At 38.0% G+C, this 24,542-nt stretch overlaps 1 protein-coding gene across 1 annotated transcript; it reads left to right on the top strand.

Annotated features, from left to right (window-relative positions):
* The first annotated feature begins 15,117 nt into the window (after nucleotides 1-15,117).
* LOC139718296 (uncharacterized) lies at nucleotides 15,118-24,194 on the top strand. Its single transcript, XM_071629780.1, has 4 exons — nucleotides 15,118-17,729; nucleotides 18,495-18,644; nucleotides 19,305-19,520; nucleotides 20,425-24,194. Exons 1-4 carry the CDS (start codon nucleotides 15,158-15,160, stop codon nucleotides 20,730-20,732), a joined length of 3,246 nt encoding a protein of 1,081 aa, XP_071485881.1. The 5' UTR covers nucleotides 15,118-15,157; the 3' UTR covers nucleotides 20,733-24,194.
* The last annotated feature ends 348 nt before the right edge of the window (nucleotides 24,195-24,542 follow it).

Raw genomic sequence — 24,542 nt, 5'->3', positions numbered from 1 at the left:
AACACATTACATGCATGCCCTAATTATCTTTTAGGGCATGGGTGAGTACAAATGTTCAGTAAATGTCAAACAGTAAATTAAAGCAGGAGGAATTAAATGATACTGTCCTTGTGAAAATTTGGCATCTTGTAAGTTTCGTGCAGGTCATGTGACTTATTGTTAAGTCATAAGTATTTCGTCTAAACTCTGCACATTATATCATACTCAGGTTACAGCTTCTGTTTTTTGTGAAGAGATCATGGAGCTTTTAAAATGAATATGTAGATTTTTATTGTAGTATTGCTGTATCACCTCTCATTACTGATCATTTAGAATCTTTCCTGGTAAAAAATAACCCTCATGATAACATTATACATTCACAGGTCTACCACACAAGTTTTATATGATAAACGAGACCTTATGATTGCATCAATAGTCATGCAGAACAGTAGCACTGAAATTGGCTGGCAGTTAGTAAGGCATGAGTGATGCAAGGTTGGAATATTGGGACTGCGCCTACATTGTATATGACATTATGGCCTCTGTGTTTATTGCGTGGCCCATTTTAGCAGTGTCTATTTATAAACTCTGCCTGATGCTGTACATGAGTTTTTTTTTCCTTGTACAATTTCTTGCCTGATGTGGTTCCCTTTTTTTGTAGCGCAGAGGTTTGTGATGATTAGGACAGTTAGAGTATGCACTGTACTGATGTTTTTATGCAAATTATTATGCAAAATTGTAGATAAAACTGTGCTGTACAAAAGGTCTAGTTTCTCTTTCATGCTGGTGAATGAACAATTTACCACACATTCCAAGAATGTTTCCTATAGCCTTAAAATGAAGGCAGATATAATTTGACTCTTCCTTCAACCTTCTATCTCCAACCACCCATGCACTTTAGAATGCATGGTGTATATGAGCTCATTGAGGGCCGAGTTCATTCTCCTCATTTGTCAGCATGGAATTATTTGTCGATCTTAAAGTCAATGAAGCTTGGACTGCCGTGATGGACATTGCAGATATCAAAAGACGACATCTAGCGCAGCTTGGATTGCACTGTTGATGTATTTTACACAGGTTCCACGGTGCTCGTCTCAGTTGTTCATACCCTGGCATTTTAATATTTAATGTTTGCATCATATTCAGATACTGAGTGAGTCACATATTTTGTGACTCACATCTTTCAGTTGTAAATGTATGTCAAGTGAGTGCAGGAAAGGTAATCGAAGTCCCCTTGTAGGGTTCTTGGTGATGATCAGGGCTCACAATGATGCATTCTGTTCATATCGTGGCAAGAATGGCCATTTTATCATCAGCAGGCTTCATGACTACCTCAGCCCTCACTACTCCCCTCCTCCCCCTCGCCTTGACCATTCCTCTCCCCTCTCACGTCCCATGCCAAGCTGCCTTTGAACTTGTGCCGACAGTGATGATGGATGATCAGCACGGCACGATGGATGCCTGTAAGAAACATTTGCCATCAGTTTTCCAACATTGAGAAGTTCTGCTTCGAAATTTTCTAGTTAAAGGGTGTGTACAGTTCTGGTCGAGGTGAGGATTTAGCTTTTAACATTTTGTGAGATATTCAGAAACCACTCTATGAGATGTCAAAGAACATGCAATTCTAAAGGGTATCAAAAGTTTATTGGATGAAAATCGCTTTTGAAATGGCTGAGATATCAAAAAACAAGGTGAAACAAAGAGATCATAATAAAGTTGTGGCATGTCGCCTTTTATTATTATCACTTTTTTGGATATCTCAGCCATTTCAAAACCGATTTTCATCAAATAAACATTAAATCCTTCTTAAAATTACATGCTCTTTCATATTTCATAAGAGGTTTCTCATTATCTCACTTAGAAATGTTCAAAACATGAATCCCTTACCTCAACCAGTACTGTACAGTCCCTTTAAGATGCAAATTTTCAACTGAGAAACCTGGTATGTTGTCTGATTTTTCAAAAGCTGTTAAATTTCCAACTTTAATGCTGGTTGTGTGAAACTTCACATAATTTTTTTTCCCCCATGTAGCTTGTCCTTCTTGCAAGATGCATCAAGTGGTGGATACATACAGCAAGCTTGGAAGTATAAAAGACGTAGTACATGCAGATGTCCAAATGCGGTGAGATTTTGAGGCGTTGTGGAATTTTCAATGAATGTGGATTAAGGAGTACCTGGGTAAAACCTCATGAGTTTAAATCTCACGGGCAGTTGAAAGTAAGAATGGTCCTTGTTATAGTTTCCGTTCAAATCCCAAAGGTGTATACGTTTGTGCTAAATGGAGGACTATCCACCGATGTACGAGAGGCGTGTAAAGTGGATTACGAGTCTACCCGTTAGCACACGTTTGTCCAAAATTGAGGGCCATCCACCGGAGTTCGAGAGGCGTGTTAAATGGATTACGGGTCTACCGGGGGCAGGAGGGTGATCTGTCATCATAACTATACCCGCAGTGTCTGTCAACTGTTGAATTCGTGCCGCCTGAATGTAAACACAGATTATGGAATTTTAATTATTCCCTGCTGATGCGCGGCTAAGCCTTTACCTGGTGAGCTGGCACAAGACAGGTCCCATTTGTCATGTGCTACCGGGATACTTGATTAAACACAGACTGTGACTTCTCATTTTATGGTGCCTTCAGTGGTCAATACACTGTACCTTAGCTGTATGAAAATAATGCAAATGGCGTGTGTAATATTAGCCACGCAGTTGCTCATGGGTGTGCGCGAGATTATCTTTTCTGATATCAATCCTGGAAATTATGGCAAATAACTTGTGATGTCTCTGCCCTGAATGCAGCATCATGTTGCACATAACATCTTGGCATGCTAAAACCTACAGTAAATCTTCATGTAATCTTACTATATAGAGAATTGTGCTTGTGGTCATGGTGTGTCCTCAGTATTGATAGAGCAAGCTATTGTTTTCTAGAGAAAGAAAAATATAATGATGTCAACTGGAATATTGGGAGAAGTGAGGTAAAACCAATGATGAAGGATAATGTACCATGGTATTCTGCACCAATGGTGATTTTAATCTGTTTTCTGTGATATTCCAAAAACCCTGCAGACATTGTAGAGGGTTCACCAGCTAGAATGTAATGGCAGTGCATTAATCAACTAACTTGTGACCAGTGCTGCACTCAAATCTAATACAATACAAAGCTATGATGTACTTCATGGCTATCATGGATTTAAAGTGAAGATGTACTGTGAAACGAGGAATGTTCACATGCATTTTAATTTTGCGAATTTTGTGAGAGCCAAGATTCGCGAAATTAATATGCACTTGAAAGTATCGTGTTTTACAGTGTTGTATTGAAGCAGTTGATGTCATGGAGAATTTGCTGACAGTACAAAATGTAGACTATTAAGAACAATGCAAGATAAATTATTTTTCTTTCTTCTGTTTTTGTTTTTGTTTTTGACAGGATCTTCTGTGTGAGAGACAGAAATACTGTCATCTTTCAGGCCTTTTTGATTTTTAGCTCACCTGAGCCAAAGGCTCAAGTGAGCTATTGCGATCGCCCTTCGTCCGGCGTCCGTCGTGCGTCGTGCGTCGTGCGTCGTGCGTCGTCCGTCGTGCGTCGTCCGTCGTGCGTAAACTTTTACATTTTCATCTTCTTCTTGAAAACCCCAAGACTAATTTTCATCAAACTTGGCAGGTAGCATCCCTAGGGGGTTAGGAACTCTATTTGTTAAAATGGGCACCATGCCCAACCCAGGGGGCCCCCAGGGGGGCCCAAACCCCCCAAAATTAAGGAATCTGTAAAAATCATCTCCTCTAGAACCAGAAGTGATAGAGCTAAGTTAATACTATGAGTTAGTACATTGATGACTGTAGTTTCAAGTTTGTTCATGGCAGAATCAGGGGTGCCCCCCTTGGGACCCAGGGGAGGGGGGTGGGGAGGGGTTCTAATGGGGCCTAAATTGTACATTTTCATCGTCTCCTTGAGAACCCCATGACTCATTTTCACCAAACTTGGCAGGTAGCATCCCTAGGGGGTTAGGAACTCAATTTGTTAAAATGGGCACCGTGCCCCACCCAGGGGGCCCCTAGGGGGCCCAAACCCCCCAAAATTAAAGAATCTGTAAAAATCTTCTTCTCTAGAACCAGAAGTGATAGAGCTAAGTTAATGCTATGAGTTAGTACATTGATGACTGTAGTTTCAAGTTTGTTCATGGCAGAATCAGGGGTGCCCCCCTTGTGACCCAGGGGAGGGGGGTGGGGAGGGGTTCTAATGGGGCCTAAATTGTACATTTTTATCTTTTTCTTGAGAACCCCATTACCCATTTTCACCAAACTTTTCAGGTAGCATCCCTAAGGGGTGAGGATCTCAATTTGTTAAAATGGGCACCGTGCCCCACCCAGGGGGCCCCTAGGGGGCTCAAACACCCAAAATGAAGGAATCTTTAAAAATCTTCTCTAGAATCAGAAGTTATAGAGCTAAGATAATACTATGAGTGAGTACATTAATGACTGTAGTTTCAAGTTTGTTCATAGGAGATCCAGGAGTTCCCCTTTTGGGGGCAGGGGTGGGGGGGGGGGGGGTGGTTGGGAAGGTCCAAATGGGGGCCTGAATTGTACATTTTCATCTTCTACCTGAACACTTCATAATGGATTTTCGTCAAACTTGGCAGGTAGCATCCCTAGGGGGTCAGGATCTCAATTTATCAAAATGGGCACCATGCCCCACCCAGAGGGCCCCAGGGGGTCCCAATCCCCCCAAATTAAGGAATCTTAAAAAATTTGGGCCCTTATTGTACATTTTCATCTTCTACATGTACTTGAGAATGCCTGGTCAAATTTTGGTAGAGCTGTGAATAATTTAGATTAGTGACTGCGTGAAAGGTGAACTTGCGATACTCAGGTGAGCGCTAGACCCGCGGGTCTCTTGTTATGTATAGATATATATTTTTTTCTTTTTTCATAAGAATGGTTTGTGCACATTGTGTTTCTTCTGTGAGTGTGTGTGGTAGTTGAATGTGCAACTGTATGTGAAAATGGCTATCCCCTTCTGTATTACCACATTTTAAGGCACTGCATTGTCAATTGTGCATTATCAGTGCTTCCCACCTTTAAAATGCATTTCTGGTTTCTGCACTGTCGCATCACCATTTATAATGTAATTTAGTGGCATTATGTGAATGTCACGCTGCTCGTAACTTGCGCCTCACGTCTCAGGGGAGATGCTCAGTCGCAGGAGAGCCTCGCCAAACTTGTTAGCACTTCGTCGTCTGTCGTCGCATGTGGTGGACGAAGGAGGTAATTTCTGTGCCATCATCTTTGAAACTGGCACAAGCAGGAACTAATGTGACTGTTGTCATTTGCCCTTGAACTGGGTCACAGTGCATTTTAAAACAGCCCCTGCATGCTGTCATGACCACATCTCTCTGTACTTTGATATATAAATTCTTATACTTCTTGATATCAAGGGTGAATGTAGAAGTGTTCTAATAGGAACAGGATGACCAGTGAATAATGTGCTAGGAGCATTTATATCCATACAATTATGCTTGTTTTGTTCTCATTTTTTAAAATGATCAGTATTGTTTAATTTATTTTTGCAATCCCATTGGCTTACCATGTACTTGTCAGTGGTTTTATCAGAATTATCGCTCATCATCAATTCATGGAAAGTTTGTAGGGTGCCTACTTTAAAAAATTCAGGAAAAATTCAGTTAGATGATGATGCATGCTTGTTGTTTCTATGAAAGCCAAGGATCATTCTCACTGTACTGAAATCTAAATTTATAAGTTAAATGTGGTTTGGCTCTACAACCGCAAATATTATTCACATTTAATCTGGTGCTGTGCATTCACTTTAGTCAGTACAAGTGATATTAAGGAGACTGTTCTGTGGGATATACTTTGTAATTACGGCCTAGATGTAATTTCATTTTGTTTTTCTTGAAATTTATACCAATGTGTGTGGTGTGAACAAACAGCAAGTGTGGCTATTGCAGCTCCCAGGGGTGGTGTCAAATATTGATTTTACCATAATCACAGTCTGGTCTTTTCTTTGCCTCACTTCAATTGATGGAAACCCGATTTCATGTTGTGTCTGCGAATGAGCGATTTATTCATTTAATACTGCACACAAGTGCCAAGTGATACCAGCAGTGTTTCCCATCTGCTGTGCTACCATGAACACAAATCAGCCAGGCCATGAAGGATATATTCCACATTGAAAAGAGAGAGAGAGAAAAAGCCTTTATATTGGACTGTAGTTGAGATGCTTATCATATTGAAATATGGAAATATCAATATTTAATTCCACACATCATATTTACTGGTAGAAAGAAAATGTACAATGCTGTTGTAATTTCCATTCTTCCCATTTGGTTGCATACTTGATCTATATATGCCCAACCAGTTCTGTATGAGGAGTCAAAATGAATCAACATTAAGATTTCTCTGGTTGTTGGCATATCAAACAGGTAATTATTTTCATGAAAACAGTTTTCTTAATTCGTTTCAACAAAAAAATAAAATGAAATAAAAAATGTGGTAGTGACATAGATGAAAAGGTAATTTTATGTAAATGTATGCATCATATATGTGTATACTATATATTTGTATACATTACATATTACCGTAAAAATTTTGTTAACATGTTGCAATTATTCAAATTTCAGGGTTTGTGAGGCAGTTTGAGAGAGTTGAATGGCAATGAAAATAGATGTATAGTTGGATCCATTGATTGCTTTGCCTTTCTTGTGTTAATGGCACTGCTGTCAGACAGCAGATACAATAGACAAAAGCAGGTGTAATATAATGATAATAAGAACAAGGAAAAGTTTTCATCCATATTCCTTCAGGTTGCAGTCATTAGTTGTTTTTTTTTATTGTCGCTCTCTAACATTCGTTGATTGCTGTTGACTCACATGGGGCTCTTCTTTTGTTTCAAGCCATGTATCAGGCACATAAGCATGGAGGATGGATGAAAAAAAAAAGAGGAGAAAGCATCAAACATTAATGTGCAATTACATCCCCACGTTTAAGTAGATTTAGAGAAATTAAAGGAAAATCATTTTAAGAGAATATTGGTGGTTTAGAAAAAAAAAAGGTCATTAAATGAGGTGGAATTGATTGAAATGTGAAATTTCATGTGTTTTACCAAATGGTGATATTCGTCATAACCATAGAAACAAGTAAGAATTGGTGACGATGTCATCACTTCACAACTCACAACTGGTTTGGACCTGAAAATATGATTAGAATGAAGTCTGTGGTCAATTATCTACATTAGTATCAACTACAACATCACCCTCTCTTCCTAAAATCTTTTCCTTTTTCCAGCCTATTACCAGACTTTGATAATTTGCATTGAACGATACAACTTTAATATTGCATCGTATTTCATGGAAGAGAAATTTTGTTCAGTGAAAAAGAATGGACGTACAGAGCTCAGTGGGAGACTTTTGATGATGAGGTGATGATATTGTTGCCTCCTCCAATTTGTGATTGTGGTCAAAACTAATAGCAGTGTTTAGTAAACTTGCTATAGACCTTTAAAACGTGATAGGAATCAGTTCTCTTGGTACCGTTATACATATATCCCATATGGAAGCAAGACATTTTGGTCAGAGATGATGCGCATACAAATGACAGAACTTGCACGAAAGCAGGATTTCCCATATCAATCTATATGCAAATGAACCATGTATTTGTTATTCAGTTATTCATTGAAAAAGTTAGACCCCCAGATATTCCAGAGATTTGATGGCACTTGTGGTTGTCTCAGCCTATCCTAATGTTGATTCCTGTCATCAGTTGACTGTCTTTCTCTTTTCATTTTTAAAATGGAAATCCTTTCTCTTATTGCCCGACTCCAGTAAAAAGTATTAACATTTTCAGTGCCAGTAGGTAGTGACACCCTTTTTTTTGGCCCCAACAATTTTGTCTGACTTTGCAGTACGCTGCTAGCATAATGTGAAGGTTGACATGAACAAGGTTGTATAAATGCAGTAGAATAGCTGCCACATTTTGTTTTCACGAAAGATATGAAAGTGTAGTTCATGTACTTCTGTTCTTTGCCATAGCATTAACCTAAGAAACTACTTTCCTTTAGAGTTGTCTTTTCTTCATATTTGCAGAAAAGTTGCATTCAGTGGAATAGCAATTATAAATGTCCTGAATTTCTGGAATCATGATAGGTTGTCTGTGGAATAATGACATTCTGTGCCTCACATACCACTTGAGATTGATCTTGAATTTAGTCCTGGATCAACCTCAAGTGGTATGTATATGTAACTGTTATATATATGTTTGTTTGGTTGTTGTTGTTGTTGTTGTTGGTTTTTTTTTTTGGGGGGGGGGGGAGGGGAGCATCCACCTAAAATTTGTAAATGGAATTGCACGGATAAAATTTACTTAATTTATGAGGGATATCAAATCAACAGTCATGACAGTATGGCTAACATGCCATGTAGCACTTGGTAAAGGGTGCCCTATTTCCATCCTATCATACCTCTTGGAGAAGAGAATTAAACCAAAAGTGAACTTTACCCCAGTATTGAAAATGAGCAAGAAAGAAATGGGGAGGAAGGGAGGGGAAGAAAGGGAGGAGGGAGAAGAAAGAGAATCTTTGCATTGAGAAAATTTTAAGTACATGTATACATGATGTACATATGCAGGTGTGCAGCCATTTTCTGTGTGTATACATGTAGGCCTACACTCTATCTTCAGGTGTGGAATGCACCACCACTTAAATCGCATTGGCACGGAGGATGATTTATATTATTACCTGACAACGATTCATCTAAACACAGTACTGTACACCACAGGGTGAGATGGGGATTTGAGAATGGCAGCATCATGAATAGAAGCGCACAATTAGGTCCGTTCACACTTGTGCTGAAGTGCCGCAAAATTTCAAACTTTGAGAAACTTTTACTCAGAGTTTCCAATAAAGGTGTGTGAGGAAATGTTGTGAAAGACAACCGGGAAGGTATCTTGCGATATTTTGTTTCTTGTGAGTAATTCCTGGGTTTTGAAATGTGCATTTGGTACCGTAAAAGCTCAGGAGGTTTTATTCCGGTGACATGATAGTTTTTGTATGGTTCTCATTGCAAAAACTTCGTAATTTGAGTTTTGATCAGGGTCACATCTGTCACTGTCAAAAACAGAAAGAAATCTAAACTTTTTGAGTTGCAATTATTTGCAAAGAGCTGACTCACACATGTTATGAGTGGTGTGCTTACTAGTCTACATCTCAAGGGCCATTCGATATACTGCTGTGCGCCACAGCATAGTAAAATTTGTGCAATTTGGACCGAGAGTTAAATCTTGCCAAAAATGTGTTGTTTCTGTTCTCACTATAGAAATTTTGAAATTTGGGTCCTGATCAGGATCGTAACTCCCCCTCCCCCCCCCCAAAAAAAAAAAAAAAAATTATTTCAAATGCAATGAGAACAGTACTCATGACATTTGCTGTCCATCCAACGTGCATAAGGGTGACTAGTTTTTAATCTGACTTTTTCAGCATACTGGTGCATATATGTGAGAATTGTCCCAAATTTGAACCCAATGGCGGGAGTTGGTACATTCAGTATTCAGACATTGCTCCAGTCACAGGCATCTCCAGCCTGAATTGAAAAAGCAAAAATATTTATGCTGTGATGATATACGAGGTACTTTTAGTCAATTTTGATGGGTCGGCTCCTCAGAAGGGACAGTGAAAATGTTGGGGATTGTTTGGAAAATGGAAGGTGTCGCAGTAAATCAGTTCCTGAATGAAGGTAAGATGGGCTCACTGAAGACAGAGTGCTTTGAAATATGTTTGAAAGTGTGCTTTAATGACTTGTCTTTCTGCTTCTAATGCATGAATGATGTGACACATTTTGATTAACTGGCATTCCATCTCTACACATTTTTTTTCTTTTCTCCTATTTTTGGTATCCCAAATGAAAAAAAAAAGATCCAGTGAAATTTGTACTTGATTTCATTTACTTATTCATTTCTTACAAGAGTGATGTATAACCTGAAATGACCATCTGCACAGGCTTAGGAAGAAATCCATCAAAGGTCTTGAAAGTTCATAGGTTTGGGGTAACATGCTTAACTGTTGGGGTGTTTCCAATCAGCAAGAGAAGTATTTGATTCTGTTCAATCAAACGTGATATCTAGTTGTAGTATGATCGGGTCAGTGTCCGATTCCAGCCCAAATCAGCTGAAAGTCTAGAGTCAGAGGGAAAGGTCAAATTCTGACATTTTGAAAGCCAGCCACTTTTCCGGTACTTGAAAGGACTGTAAATATATTTTTCATGATGATATGAAAGAATGACTTTTTGTGAGATATTTGTTTTGATTTTTGAACTGACATCCAGCAGTGTCTGGGATCCCAAATGTATTCAGCAGAGTAATAAAGATGTTCCCTTCAACAGTGTAATTGGTTGGTAAGATTTCTTGATTTTCCTACAAATGAAAGTCACTGTCAAGCAACCCCCCAAAAGCTAGTGGCATATGCTTTCTGAACAACCAGCTGAACAACATATCAATATAAAAAATGATCATAACTTTCGTAGTTGTTTGCCCAGATCCACTTTGCAGATTTTCATCTCTCAGTTTTTCCAGTCTTCTGTCAGATCCTTTTACCATTGGCTTTCAGTGCATAGTATTGAACTTGATCTTTGAGGTATGTTCTTCGTTAGCATTGTCAGTGTCACTGCCTGCCAGGAATGTGGAGCAATGCTCCCCTCTGATGGCATTTTTTTTTTCGAGGATGGGTGGAAGGAGAGAAAGAAGATCTATACTATTGTAAGTGATATCATACATGGCTTGCTTGATGAGGGGCCCTGTTTGTCACTACCCCAGATTGATTACCTGAATGGGGGGGGGGGGGGGGGGTGGGGGGCATGCTTGTCTCATTCGCTTGCTGTCGGACAAATTCACTTGATTGGATTCAAGCAATTGTTTGCAAGGTATGATGTCAATTTCAGGCCATATTTAGGCCAGCATTAATTAAGTGAATTGTACAAATTCTTCTGGATTTTGTTTTCCCTCCTGCTACTGTATAGGGATATGCCAGTGAATCAGAAGGCTGTGTGCATACGTTGATGTCGCAAGTTGCTGAATATCAAGATTAATTCTGCTACTGTGTTTGGTGAATTGACCACATATATCAACGTTACAGTAGGAAATGATGTATGCCGTGGGTCCTTCCCCCAGTTTTCTCCGTAGCTCTTTTTGAAATAAAATGTTTTTGCCCATTGTGTACGCTGATCTAACAGGTCCTGCACAAAGCACAAGAGGGTTTTAAGTTCTGACAGGAGATGGGTTTAATTTGAATATATTGGAGTGATGTTGACCTCAGTTAGAAAGATGTTTTAGATGTAGCTGGGGAGCTTGAGGCAGCAAGTCAGAAAATGTTCTAGAATGGAATCAGAGCAGTATGTACAACAATGAAGGGATTCATGGCTACAAGGAATTGTACTGATGGTATGTTTTTGTCTGGAATTTTGGTGTTTTATTTTTTTGTGATGTATCTTTTGATTCATGCACAACATTTAGTCTGCCGAGATATTGTGCAATTACAGGTCTGTCATGCACAATATGATTGAAACTATTGATAAGCAACATCAATGTGTGTGACCAACTTGAATGATACAAGTTTGTTTTTTTCTGATCGTCACAAATTTTTGACATTCTGATCATCACAAATTTCTTTCGTTCGTCATTTTATGAAGACTGTCATTAATCCTCTCATGTATGCTTACAAATGTCATTCTTGATTGAATAGACATGTCTGCCTTTGGTAATTCTGTAATAAGTCATCCATCTTAGTGAAATTTATACATAATGCAGTAATGTATTCTTTTTTTTCACTTTTAAAATTTTGTCATCTGATGCTTTGATTGCCATGAGCGTGAGAATTAATCCTCTAATGTAATTTTGTAAATTCAATTCTAAAAGGCGGTTACTGCCGTGTTCGCCAAATCAATTCCCTATGTAGGGAATTGATCCATTTTAAAGATTTACATTTGTGTATTTCATTATTCTACAATCAATTGTGGTCAAAATGTAATTTAGGATATTATGAAAAAGAGTTTGATAATATCACCAGATCATTTCAAGTAACCAAACATGTCTCTGTATGTGTGTGTGTGTGTGTGTGTACAGGTGCATGTGTTTAAATATTAACTGTCATTTAAGACCCATACAGCATAAGGTGTATCATAGTACATTGCCTACAAGGAACGTTGCGATGCAAATTTACATGCACATATCCATCGAGAAAAAAAAAAGGCGCAAAATACTCTGCATAATTGAGTGGCGGATGTGGGTTGCCATGGGGGAGGTGTTGCTTGCTTTCACAGGGCTTGAGCTGCTGCAAGAGGTGACTTGTGTGTCATTGCCCTTGTAAAGACACACACACACACACACACACACACACACACACACACACACACACACGCACACACACACACACACAAGAAGAAGAAGAACTCTTCACGATAATGGACTTGAAGATGAGATATTGATGGGTGGGGGGGGGGGGGGGTGTGGTGGGTCCTGTGTAAACATGTATTCAGCCAAAAGATGGGTCAGTCATTCATCCTCCCAGCTGCACTATCTGTTCTCACTGAGTGTACTTTAAAGGTCCTGTTTACCTTTGGGAGCAGTGATTTAAAAAATGTTCAAGACATCACATTTGATATGTAGACTGTAGGTCTGTTGTGTCACAAAACATCCTACCATAAATGATAGGCCTATACAATTTTCACAATAAAGCCTAAAATATAAGGAGATAGCAGTTATTTTTCTCAATAAACCATAACTGTAGATGGTTTAGTCTGGAAACATTTTTACTTTAACTATTGTTCACATTTTGTGTATTTGACAATACTTAACATCGATTATACAGATTGAAATTTTTACAGTGGCTGTTTCTATCCCTAACTCACGTTTCAGAACTACATTGGAGCACTAATGCTGGGTTTTAGTTTTGTCTGCAAATAGTAAATCATGCCTTTAAAATGCTGCTGGCATCTTAGCTCCCAAAAGGATGCCTGCCAACATTTCAGTCCATAAGACTGTCGGCATGATTTGCAAATAATCTGCGAAGAATGTCCGTCCTCAGCTTGACTTTGCAGAGTAACGTCTGCCAGGGCACGTGCATTTACTATTTCCGTCTGTGTGTGGCAGCTGCATTGCATTCATGATGCCAATTTGTGACAAATACTGTATGGATGTTTCATGTCAAAATGGGTGCAACTTTGTAGGGTAGGGTAGAAACTTGCAAAGCATGATACTGTATGTGGGTCATTCCATGAAGTTGGGTACACAATGGGCAGTACTGTTCATCATGTTATGTATCTGTTTTCAGAGGTCCCAACAAAAGTTATTTTAATCTAATATCCACATTGTCTGATTAATGAGGAGTGATAGAATATATTATCAAAAGGGCATAGTTGAGACTTTATGAAAATCCCGTTTTTTGATGATTAAAAATGTTATTTTTTTGTAATTTTTGTGTTTCTTTTGTGACATCAAAACATTGTTTGTGTTGTTTGAATATTAAATAAATACAATTTACAGTAAAGAAAAATGAGTTGTGTATTTATTCACATTATTAACTCTCATAGTCGGCACTAATAGACAATTCCCCAATGAAGAGGTTTTTCTTGGAAAATTACCTCTTATGAGATCATGTTACTATCGTAACATTTCGTGTCCGCGAAATGGTAATGAGGATTAAATATTTGCGAGTGGAAAACTGCAGAAATACGAGAGAAACATGGCAAGAAATGTCTTATATATGTTTGTTGTCAATGGATCTTTAAAACTGTGAAAAGAAACAATCGCGTTTGACTGCTTTTGGAAAATACGGAGGAATAAGGTGCTTGTATATTTTCTTCGTGTCCGTGGAAAAAGTTACGATGGGAACAATTCTCCACGATCCATTCGGCAAATGACGTACGCTCACGAGTTGACGACACATTGCCCGGGTTTCCGGATGATGCGACTTGAATGTGACGAGTGCGATCGGCTTGCAGACGACCGGTTAGAACAGCTCAAGCCGCTTTTGTGTTTCGTGGGCAGCTGTTACGATGGAAACGACGTGTCGCTTTTGACAAGGTAGGCTAGCTATCTTTCTCATGTTCTGACATGATCGTATCGTACTTATATTACACTTTATGATCGATATTTCGTAGATTATACCCACAGTTAACGAAATTGTGTGGGCAGAGCCTCGAAGAATATTTCATTAAAAAAAAAACCACAATCGGCGCGAGTAAAGTAATTCGTAATGATATTGCATCTTTAGTCCCACTCGTGTCTTTTTATGTAAGTAAATACATGTAGTTGATTACACATGGAAGTCTGGTGGTAAACGACGACATCAGCGCCCTTTAGTAGTATCGAGTCTAGACTAGTATGACCAAGGAGGTACTACGCTTGCCTAGTACCTCCTTGGGGCTTGGTATGACCTCTTGCTGTAGTATAAGACTTCCTTATTGAGTTATCACCACATAAACCAAACGTAATTTATTGGTGAGATAGTTTGCTGAGAACAAGGTTCCACAAGGACAGGCGCATGCAGAAGAACGTCGCACGCTATTCTCGACGATATTTCCGTATGGGATGACCTCATCGAGAGTGTGACAACACGATGTCAATATGCAGGATTTATAGCACATTCTGAGCTAAATTTTAGGTCATTTAGAAAATAAAATATTTCACTAAGGAGGCTGACAATCGCTAGTTTACCGAAACTAGGGGCCCTCAACCATACAAGTTACTACTAATATGACACTAGTCTCTGTCTATCTTACAAACGGCAAAATTTGCACATGAAGTTTACTTCGCTAGTGTTTCTAAGTTTAAAAATGACCATTTAATCGCAGAGGGCACCCTTCAAAATACAATTCAAATAATGCCATTAATATACAACCCAATATAAATTTGAGGTACAGTGGAAACTCGATATAAAGATCAGTGTTCTACTGTTCTTTATAACAAGATTCCCCTGTATTAAAAAATGTAGTGTTCATATTTACCTAGAAGGTTGCCAGAATATATATTGTAATCTGCAAATCATATTTGAACTACATTTCAGTTTTAATTTTATTTTAATTTTAATGTTGTCTTTTCCCCCCTACAGCCCCCCCCCCCCCCCCTCCTTCCAACTTATGATTACTTCAAGTTCAGGCTGGTTAAACACCGATAGACATGGCTAAGAAAAAGCCTTTCCATCTTCGGTTGCGATGTAGTATTGATTCGGAGGCCCGGAAGCCCTCAAAAAAACAGTCAACAGTAAAGTTAGTAAACAGTAATGAAGCTGCTTCCCGAACAACAAAGTGGCGACATAAGTTGAAGGCCAACAACCCACAAGAATACACAAAATTGTTGAAAAAAGCTGCGGAATATAACAAGTTACAGAGGATCGAAATGTCCCTAGCGGAGTCCACCTTAAAGAAGAGAAATATCTCCACTGAAGAGAAGGAAAAGTCTGAAAAGTTCCTAGAACAAAAGAAGCGGTGTAATGCGACTGCAGCTCTGCGAATGAGGAAAATGAGAGCAAAGAAAAAGGAGGAGCAACTACGGCTTCAATCAAACAAAATGAAACAAACACCTAGCACCAGAGCTCAAGACAAAAGGCAAAAAGAAAAATTACAAGCACAGGCAAGAAAGAAGCGAGAGAGACGAGCAGCAATGTCAAAAGAAGAACATGAGCAATACAACGCAATGCGACGAGAGAAATACAAGCAGAAAAAAGAAAAAGAAAAGCTTATGTGGATTGAATCGCAGAAGCTCAAGGCTCGAGAAGCAGAGCTAAAGAAAGAAGAGGAACGTTTGAAAGAAATTGCAGAGGCATTCGATCAGAAACATGCGGAGTTGGAAGTCACTCGCAAGAAACTCTCATCTGCAGGATGTGACGTGAGAAGTTCTTCGGCTAGAAGAAAAAGTTTGGAGAGAGTAAGGGCAGTTATGCCACAAGACCGAGAAAAGTGTGTTTCTACGATGATAGATCTATTTCAGAAGTCCTCTCCAAAAAAGCGTGCAGCACTGAAGAAGAGAGGAATGCACACTGGCCTTGAGGATGCCCATCATGAAGTCCAAAATCTCCTGACATCAAGCATTAGTGAGGAAATGGGCAGACTAAAGAGGAGCAAGAAGAAGAAAGACCTAGAAAAAAGAAGGAATATTGCTGCATCACTAAAGATCTTGAGCAAGTACCGACTTCAGAAAAAAGGATCGGCTCTCTTGCAGATGGGCCGCAAGATCATCTCCTCGGCAAGCAAGAAGAAGCAAATGCACGACAAGAGAAAGCTGTCCCCAGAGGTAGCAAGCGCAGTCATCTCGTTCTACGAAGAATCAGCCATCGACCTGCCTGATAAGAAAATGGTATCCATGAAGACCATGAAAAATATTCGATATCTTCAACAGTCAGTGGCGGCTTTGTTCTTGAAGTTCAAATCACAGAATCCAGACATGAAAGTAGGTGCAAAAACATTCTACAGCCTCCGGCCACATCATGTAAAGCTCCAAGGATCAATCAAATTCAGGGCATGTTTGTGCGAATACTGCACAAATATTGAGTTGAAGGCAACAGCAATTAATAATTTAGCACACAGTTACGGAATGAAGTCCTTCTTTGATGGCGTTCACTCAGTGAATCGCGTCACAATGTGTCCCAAGTCTGAAGGAGCGAAGACGTACATGCGACATTGCTCCGAGAGGAAATGCAAAGAATGTGGTCCCAAATTGTTGAGATCTTACCTGAGACCGCTGGTGGAAAAACACGGCCCTAAGCATATGACATGGAAGAAATGGATTCGGGTCAGAGTGGACGAGAATGGGAAGACGATCACCAAGCAACAGATTGTCACCAACGACGGGACAGTATCTCAATGTCTGGAGGAACTTGAAGGGGAGACGGTCACTATCAGTAAGCATCTGCATAGTGCGTCTTGGCAATCTCAGCAGTTTGCTACACTTACCAAGGACATGCCAAACAACTGGGTCGTCATGGTCTTGGACTTTGCAGAGAACTTTGTATGCAAGTACCAAGACGAAATACAAAGCGCACATTGGTATCACACAAACGTCACAATCCACCCTATTGTTTGCTATCACAGATGTCCAACATGTGATGAGACAATGCAGGAGTCACTCGTCTTCATAACAGGCGATAATCGACATACATATCATGCAGTGCACCAGTTCATGTCACAGGCAGTACAGCATCTCCGGCAAAACATGGAAATTGACAAGATCATCAGATTTACAGATCAATGTGCAGCCCAATACAAAAGTAGAGGACCATTCAAGGACATTGCTCTTGCACAGCAACATTACCAAGTTCCAGTAGAGCATCACTATTTTGGTGCCAGACATGGGAAAGGTCCGAGCGATGGGGAAACGGCTGTTGTGAAACGACAAGCTTCATTAGCTATTAGTTCTGGGCGTAAAGTAATGAACAATGCAAAAGATGTATATGAGTTCTGCCAAGATGAATTGACAATACAACCAAGCCAAGCCGAATGTCTCCACTTTCAACGGAAAGTGTTCTTCGTAGAGGAAATGAATCACAACAGAGATCACAAGGACGTCCAGACCATCAAGGGCACCAGGCAACTGCACTGTGTAAAGGGTGAAAGCAGTGGACGGCTGTGGACAAGGAACCTGTCTTGTTTCTGTAAAGGCTGTGTTCTCGGGAATCAGCAGTGTGACAGCAGAGGGACTGTAGATTACTGGAAAAGTGAAAAGCTGTTTGCTGCTACGATTGAGACATCTCATGGTAAGAACTAAATTAACCTTAATATTTACCTAGAAGGTTGCCAATATATATATTCATTTAGTATTATTGACTAATGCTAGTTATTTGTGATCCAAGCAGAAAGTTTTCAAACAGACCCATCTTATTCATTGGTTGTTTTAAAGTCAGTGGTTAATATTGTGGGTCGATTTAAAAAATTGTACAACTGCGATGTCTAAGCAGTGTAACAATGTTCAAGTGGATGAATAAACGGCCAAGAATATAAAAGTTTTGAAAATCCTGCCTTCACTATCCAGATTTCTATGAATAAAGAATGAACCATTTCAGTAACAGTTTATTCAACACTATAGCCAATGGGGAAATTTGAGCATCGTAAAACAGTCATTGCAAATTTACATTTTTGCAGTAGTATTTAAATTATCATTTTCACAGCAATTTTTGCAGGGCTTCATTTCTACACTATATCAGATTTACTAGTAGCACGTGGGACCATGTAGCTCAGATTTTTTTCAACTGGATTCATTGTTAACCAATGCCTTTAACATATATTTCTGTAAGTCCAGGGTTTTTGAAAGATGTTCTTAAACTTATAACTCATGAATTGCTGCTGCACATTACACCATTGTCTTGCCATACGCTGCCACGATGACCAAATGTTGTTCTATACTACAGAGTTAAATATGTGCGCACTATCTGTACATATTTTTCTTTGGATAGACCAATGTTTTTGTTCGTTACAGAGTGGTACAACAGCAAAATTGTGTAAGTGTGAGGTGTTCTTTACAGATACAGGTGATACTGAAGACCCGTCTTCCATGACTGTTGCAGATGATGACTTGGATGCTGACGGCCCGTCTTCCATGACTGATGCAGATGATTACTGGGAAAGCGAATCCTCCCCTTCCTCTTCACCTGTGAAACAACTGCATGTTACCGGTTTGTACAAATCAGTAATATCGCTGTTTATGTTTTCTTCAACCCTTTTTTATATTAGGGAGTTAATTTTGGCGATATGAAAAACAGTTTATTTGTCCCTCGGATGAAACATTTAAGGTAGCCAATGCCTTTTGCAGAGCCCACAAAATGCCCCAATCATTGTTTGAAACCAAAGATATTAGTATTTGGGCAATATCTGTGAAATTTCGAAATCAAAAGTTGTGTAGAATTCAAAAGATAACAGTTGTAGTGTAGTCGGCATTCAAGCAACAACAGTGCATTTATCGTTCGGGGACTGTAATATAATACTTAAAATCCAAATAATAATGTCAGTAGGTATACGAATGTCATAGTAAAGAATTCACTTATTTCTTTTTGCTGTATTTTTAGTGATAAAATATACCATGAACATGATCAATCGATCAAACAGGTCTGTAAAAGGTAGACTAAGTCTAGAATAAATGTAAGGCCTTATAATAAATATACCAAAATAATTTGAATCATAGTTTTCAACTTAACTCCATAAATAAAGTTGCACAGAGGTTTCACAATATTGTCTGCTTGAATACTGTAGTGTTCCCACTAATTCTGACAAATTTCATGCAAAAGTCATTGTCTACCATTAAGGTCTTTTTTATGTATAATCTTCAACTTTCACAGATAACGTGGTCATAGGTGTTCCAACTTCCCACCCGCCTTCTACGTCTGACAGACAGCTTCCCGTTGAAGTCCCAACTTCTAACTTGCTGTCTACTGGTACTGAGCTTCATGTTGAAGACCAAACCTCTCACTCGTCAACGTGTGACACACAGCTTCACATGGAACTCCCTACTTCTCACTCGCCATCTACTGCTGGCACTCGGGTTCATGTTACAGGTTTGTAAAAATTATTTTTTACATCTCAACTTTCAAAGTTCAATTCAAGATTCAAATAATTTACTATCATGCACTGAAGCATAGAAATCATTTCAAATTTTCTGATATACAAAGGAAAAAAATGGCAAGTGGTATAATGTTAACAAATGTACTTAAGATTTTACTTGTTCTAATCATTGAAATTGGTCCCTGCACATGTATTGATGTTCTTGGCAATTTAGGTTTGAACAATCATAGCGCACATGGATTGGAACCCCACCAGCATGAACCCAAACACATGCGCACACACACACATTTATACATACCTCACAAATGAACACACACCTGCAAATGTCCCCATTTTTAACGCTTAAGTCCACCCACACCAAAATACTGATGTGCACTTAAACACCTCAGTGACCTCACCCACTGCAATGCGTATGTATCCACGTGCACTTACAGCATGGAGTCAGCATGAACACACACGTGGGACACATGCTCACCTGCACCCAATTCTAGTCCCAAAATGTCTGTGTTATTTATGTTTAAAGTTAATATACCCAATTGCACATGCAATATATTATGTACATGTGAAGGGATATTTTTTTCCCAACAAGTTAATCACACCTCCACTTTATGCATATTTAGGGAGGCTGTTACAAGATTTATGGAGAGACATACCAGTTCAATTCTGTTCAAATGAGTTTTTCTGTGGATCAAAATTCTCTTTCAGAATAACTATGTCTGAATGCAGGAGGATGTATGTCTTCTTTCATATTAAAGATCACTGGAGATCCTTTTACTGATTATGTTACGTGCAGTACTGGTTATCTGAGAATTGTCTATTGGTGACAGTTTTCTTCTATTTTGCAAAAGCATTGTTACTTTATAATTTTAGATATTTTATCTTTATTCATATATACAGCTTATCGCCAAACTCAGGACCTTCAAACTGGGGATTTTGTTGCCGTTGTATATGGTAAGACGTGGTGGGTCGGAGAAGTCCTGGAGCTGAAAGGAGAAGATGCACATATCAACTTCTTACTCAATAAGGGTGATAACAAGTACTCTTGGCCAGACAAACCGGAGCAAGACTGGATTCGGAGAACTGGGATCTTTGCCATCTTCCCCTCTCCACCAATTCCTGTGTCCTCAAGACATCTTGGATTTGAAGAAAACACTTTTCGTTCACTGGCAACTAGAATCGACACATTCATCAATCTTGAAGAATAGGATTAGTAGGACAGGATGCTGCATTTTAGAACAGGAACATGTATATGTGAATTAAAACAGCCTCAGGACAGCTTTGGCATTCTTCAAATTTTCTAAAATGTTTTATTGGAAGAGTATATGTAAGGAATAAAATACAATGTTTAATGGTGAAAATTCACCTTCCGTATCTCATTCCATTGTATGTTTGCCTTTTTTCATTCTTCCCATGAAAGATATTAAAATTAGCAAATGCCGAAGCTGTTTCGATCCTTTTATGTTATGAGGCACTACTGGCCAGGATCTCCTGCACATCATTCAGTGTAGAGTCTTAGTGCTGTAGTATTCGGTTATTTTAAAACCCAGTTAACCTACTTCAAAAATATGGTTGTGTTTCGGTCATATAATGTACAAATTTTTATACAGGTTGTACATATTCCTTCATTATTTTGCAGGTAATATTTATAGTGATAATTTTACTCGTAATTCTATTTGTAATAATATTTTCAGAACATAATGAGAATCAAAACAGTTATCCAAACCCAAACCATTTTGACCAAAGACGGTTTGGTTACTGCTTTGTTAACCTTTTTACTACAGCACTAGTGTAGACGTGCAGGACTGCGCTGCAGTCATCAGCTGAGGAGCTAGTAGCATGTGGCCTCAACTAGAACAAAATGCAAATGAAAGTATGGGTTATTTGGAATTTTTCATGTGAAAAATGAAGTTTGAATTCTGAATCAAAACATTGATTGAAAAACAAACACACATGCTCATATAAAAAACTGTTGACAACTCATGAGAAACAGGAAAATCTTAAATCAACAAGATATTGTTATAATTCATGGTTTAGGAACTTAATTTTTAATTCATTTAATAGAATTGATATTTGTATGCTAATCAGAAATCAAGTTTTTATGTGACATTACTTTAATACTAAATAGAATGACACAAGTTAACAATACAGGGGAACCGAGAACAAGATTCTTAAATTTCTTGGGACCATCAAAGTTAGATTGCTGTATTGAATCCTTGATAGTATCAGGGCTATTATACATAAGTATTATGAGTATAGGGAACTTCATTATAGTGAGGTCCTTAAGACCATATAAATTAGTGTGTTATATTGTAAATATGTTCTACTAGTAACACAAAAGAATACAAAGAAGTGGGACAAGAAAGATTACATTGTAGTAGTGGAGTTCGTCAGATCAGTGTTCTACTGTTCTTTATAACAAGATTCCCCTGTATTAAAAAATGTAGTGTTCATCACAACGGTGATGGCAAAGAAATTCAAAGTTAGAATTCCTGTAATAACTTCAAAACTTGAACAAAAGCAAAATGCAGGCACTATGTGACTAAAATTAAAAGTATTGTAATAAAATAGTATCAATATAATGTACATGCAAGAATATGGATGTAAATATAAAAGTCACTGTAACTTGAAAACGCATTGATAAACCAATACAAGAACTGGAGTGCCAAAAATATTAGTAAGGTAACATGCAAGAAAATGTGAATATGAGTTGTAACAAAATCTGAAGATATTGGGAATTTCATTTTGAATTAATGAATAAAATTATAATTCTGTCGTTCAATATGTCATTGTGATAGGCATGCACATTAAATTTGAGCCTACCCAGACTACATGCATCAAGTTTTCTGTAATCTGTACATTGTGTAGGAGGAAAGATAATCTTTCAAAGAAGGGTAAACGATTGTAATTAATTAAAATTATCCATGTGATTGCTTATTTTTGTTCAATTAAAAGCTGTTCTTGAAGAAAATCAAACAAAAATAATGAGATACATGCATTATTTGAGTAAAACTAGCAATTTGATGTTTCACGTGTAACAGGACGCCGGTATCTTGGTGTCTTTGTTACATGTGAAACCACCAAATAAACTTTGGGACAAATACATTATGATTATAAGAATAAAATTCTTATATATATCTTTATATAATTATTCTCAGTCATTACTTGAAATTTAAAAATGTTGAAAGTCTGATAAATCGAAAGACAAATTTATTGTTTCACATGTAACAGGACACCAGAATCTTTGTGTAATTGTTACATGTGAAACCTTAAAATGAAGTTTGGGCAAATAGTCATTTTGTATATGTGTCCGCATCTTTACTCTCCGATCTTATTTAAACATTAACCTGTCCTCTTATGCTTCACTCTATTTCCTTTATTATTCATGCTACATTTAAAAGAATATTAACAAATAGGACACTATTTTAGTGTTTCACATGTAACGGGACACCGGTATCTTGGTGTCTTTGTTACATGTGAAACCACCAAATAAACTTTGGGACAAATACATTATAATTATAAGAATAAAATTCTTATATATATCTTTATATAATTATTCTCAGTCATTACTTGAAATTTAAAAATGTTGAAAGTCTTATAAATCGAGAGACAAATTTATTGTTTCACATGTAACAGGACACCATAATCTCTGTGTAATTGTTACCTGTGAAACCTTAAAATGAAGTTTGGGCAAATAGTCATTTTCTGTATGTCCGCATCTTTACTCTCCGATCTTATTTAAACATCAACCTGTCCTCTTATGCTTCACTCTATTTCCTTTATTATTCATGCTACATTTAAAAGAATATTAACAAATAGGACACTATTTTAGTGTTTCACATGTAACAGGACACCAGAAAATCTGTGTAATTGTTACATGTGAAACCGTAAATGAAGTTTTGGGCAAAGTAGTCATTTTTGTATGTCATTTTGCATATTTATTTTCTGATCTTATAAACATTAGCATGTCCCCCTATGGCTCACCATATTTCCTGAATTATTCATGCTTCATTTCAAAGAATATTAACAAAAAGGACTATGTTTCAGTGTTTCACATGTAACAGGACACCGGAATCTTTGTGTAATCGTTACATGTGAAACCTCAAACAAGGTTTTGGGAAAATAGAGTCTTTTTGTATTTGTTAACCTTTTCACTTTCTGATCCTATTTAGGCATTAGCATGTCCTCTTATACTTCACCCTGTTTCCAGTATTAGTTGTGCAGCATTTCAAAGATATATTTACATTAAGATTGAATTTCAAAATTGACCCCTAAAACTGTCTGCAGACCTTTCTAATAAGAAAATGTTGTAGGATTTTTAAAATTTTTAACTTTCGATTGGTATTTTTTGCTGTTGCTGGTGTGGAAAGAGTCACAACATACTTTCCAAATATTTCTTGATTTATAAATATCTTGTGGCAAACTAAGAGAAAAAGCAGATTTTCTTCAGATCAAATTGGAAGGTTGGTGTCCCTGTTACATGTGAAACAAGTGGGCGTTATCTTGAATGTGTGATGATGTGTAGTGGCTACGCTGCAAGATTCAAACTTCTAATAGTTTGTTTGATATACTCCATGTATCTATGTTTCTTGAGATGACAATAACTAAGCTCTGCATTAGTTTTGAAATTTTGAGCCTCATGTCACACTTTGTGTACCCAACTTCATGGAATGACCCATATAACCAGAAATATTCATGGCATAGAACTTTCTTGAATTGGAGCCGATGGCCTTTTTTTGCGACATGAAACTTCCGCAAATTGCCACTGGCAGACAAGGCAGTGTGTAGAAAAAACCTTTGCATGCATTTTGCTTTTCAGTCCAAATGCATGTATACTGTAAACTTTGTTTTTATGCATTTATTACGGTTTTACTTATTAAACAGTCTGTTTTCAGATCGCTTTGCAATGTTCATATCCAATATGTCTGCATTGATCTATTTGTACACTCTGTCAATTATTAACATATGTTTATAGCATGAAAGAAGACGGTGCATGGAGTATTTCAAGTCCTGCCATT

Source organism: Diadema antillarum, unplaced genomic scaffold (assembly GCF_040938485.1).
Source record: "Diadema antillarum isolate AM-2024a unplaced genomic scaffold, OU_Dant_1.0 scf00000092, whole genome shotgun sequence".
NCBI lineage: Eukaryota > Metazoa > Echinodermata > Echinoidea > Diadematoida > Diadematidae > Diadema > Diadema antillarum.
Note: the sequence above shows the minus strand (reverse complement) of the source record. Positions and strands in the feature narration are given on the sequence as shown.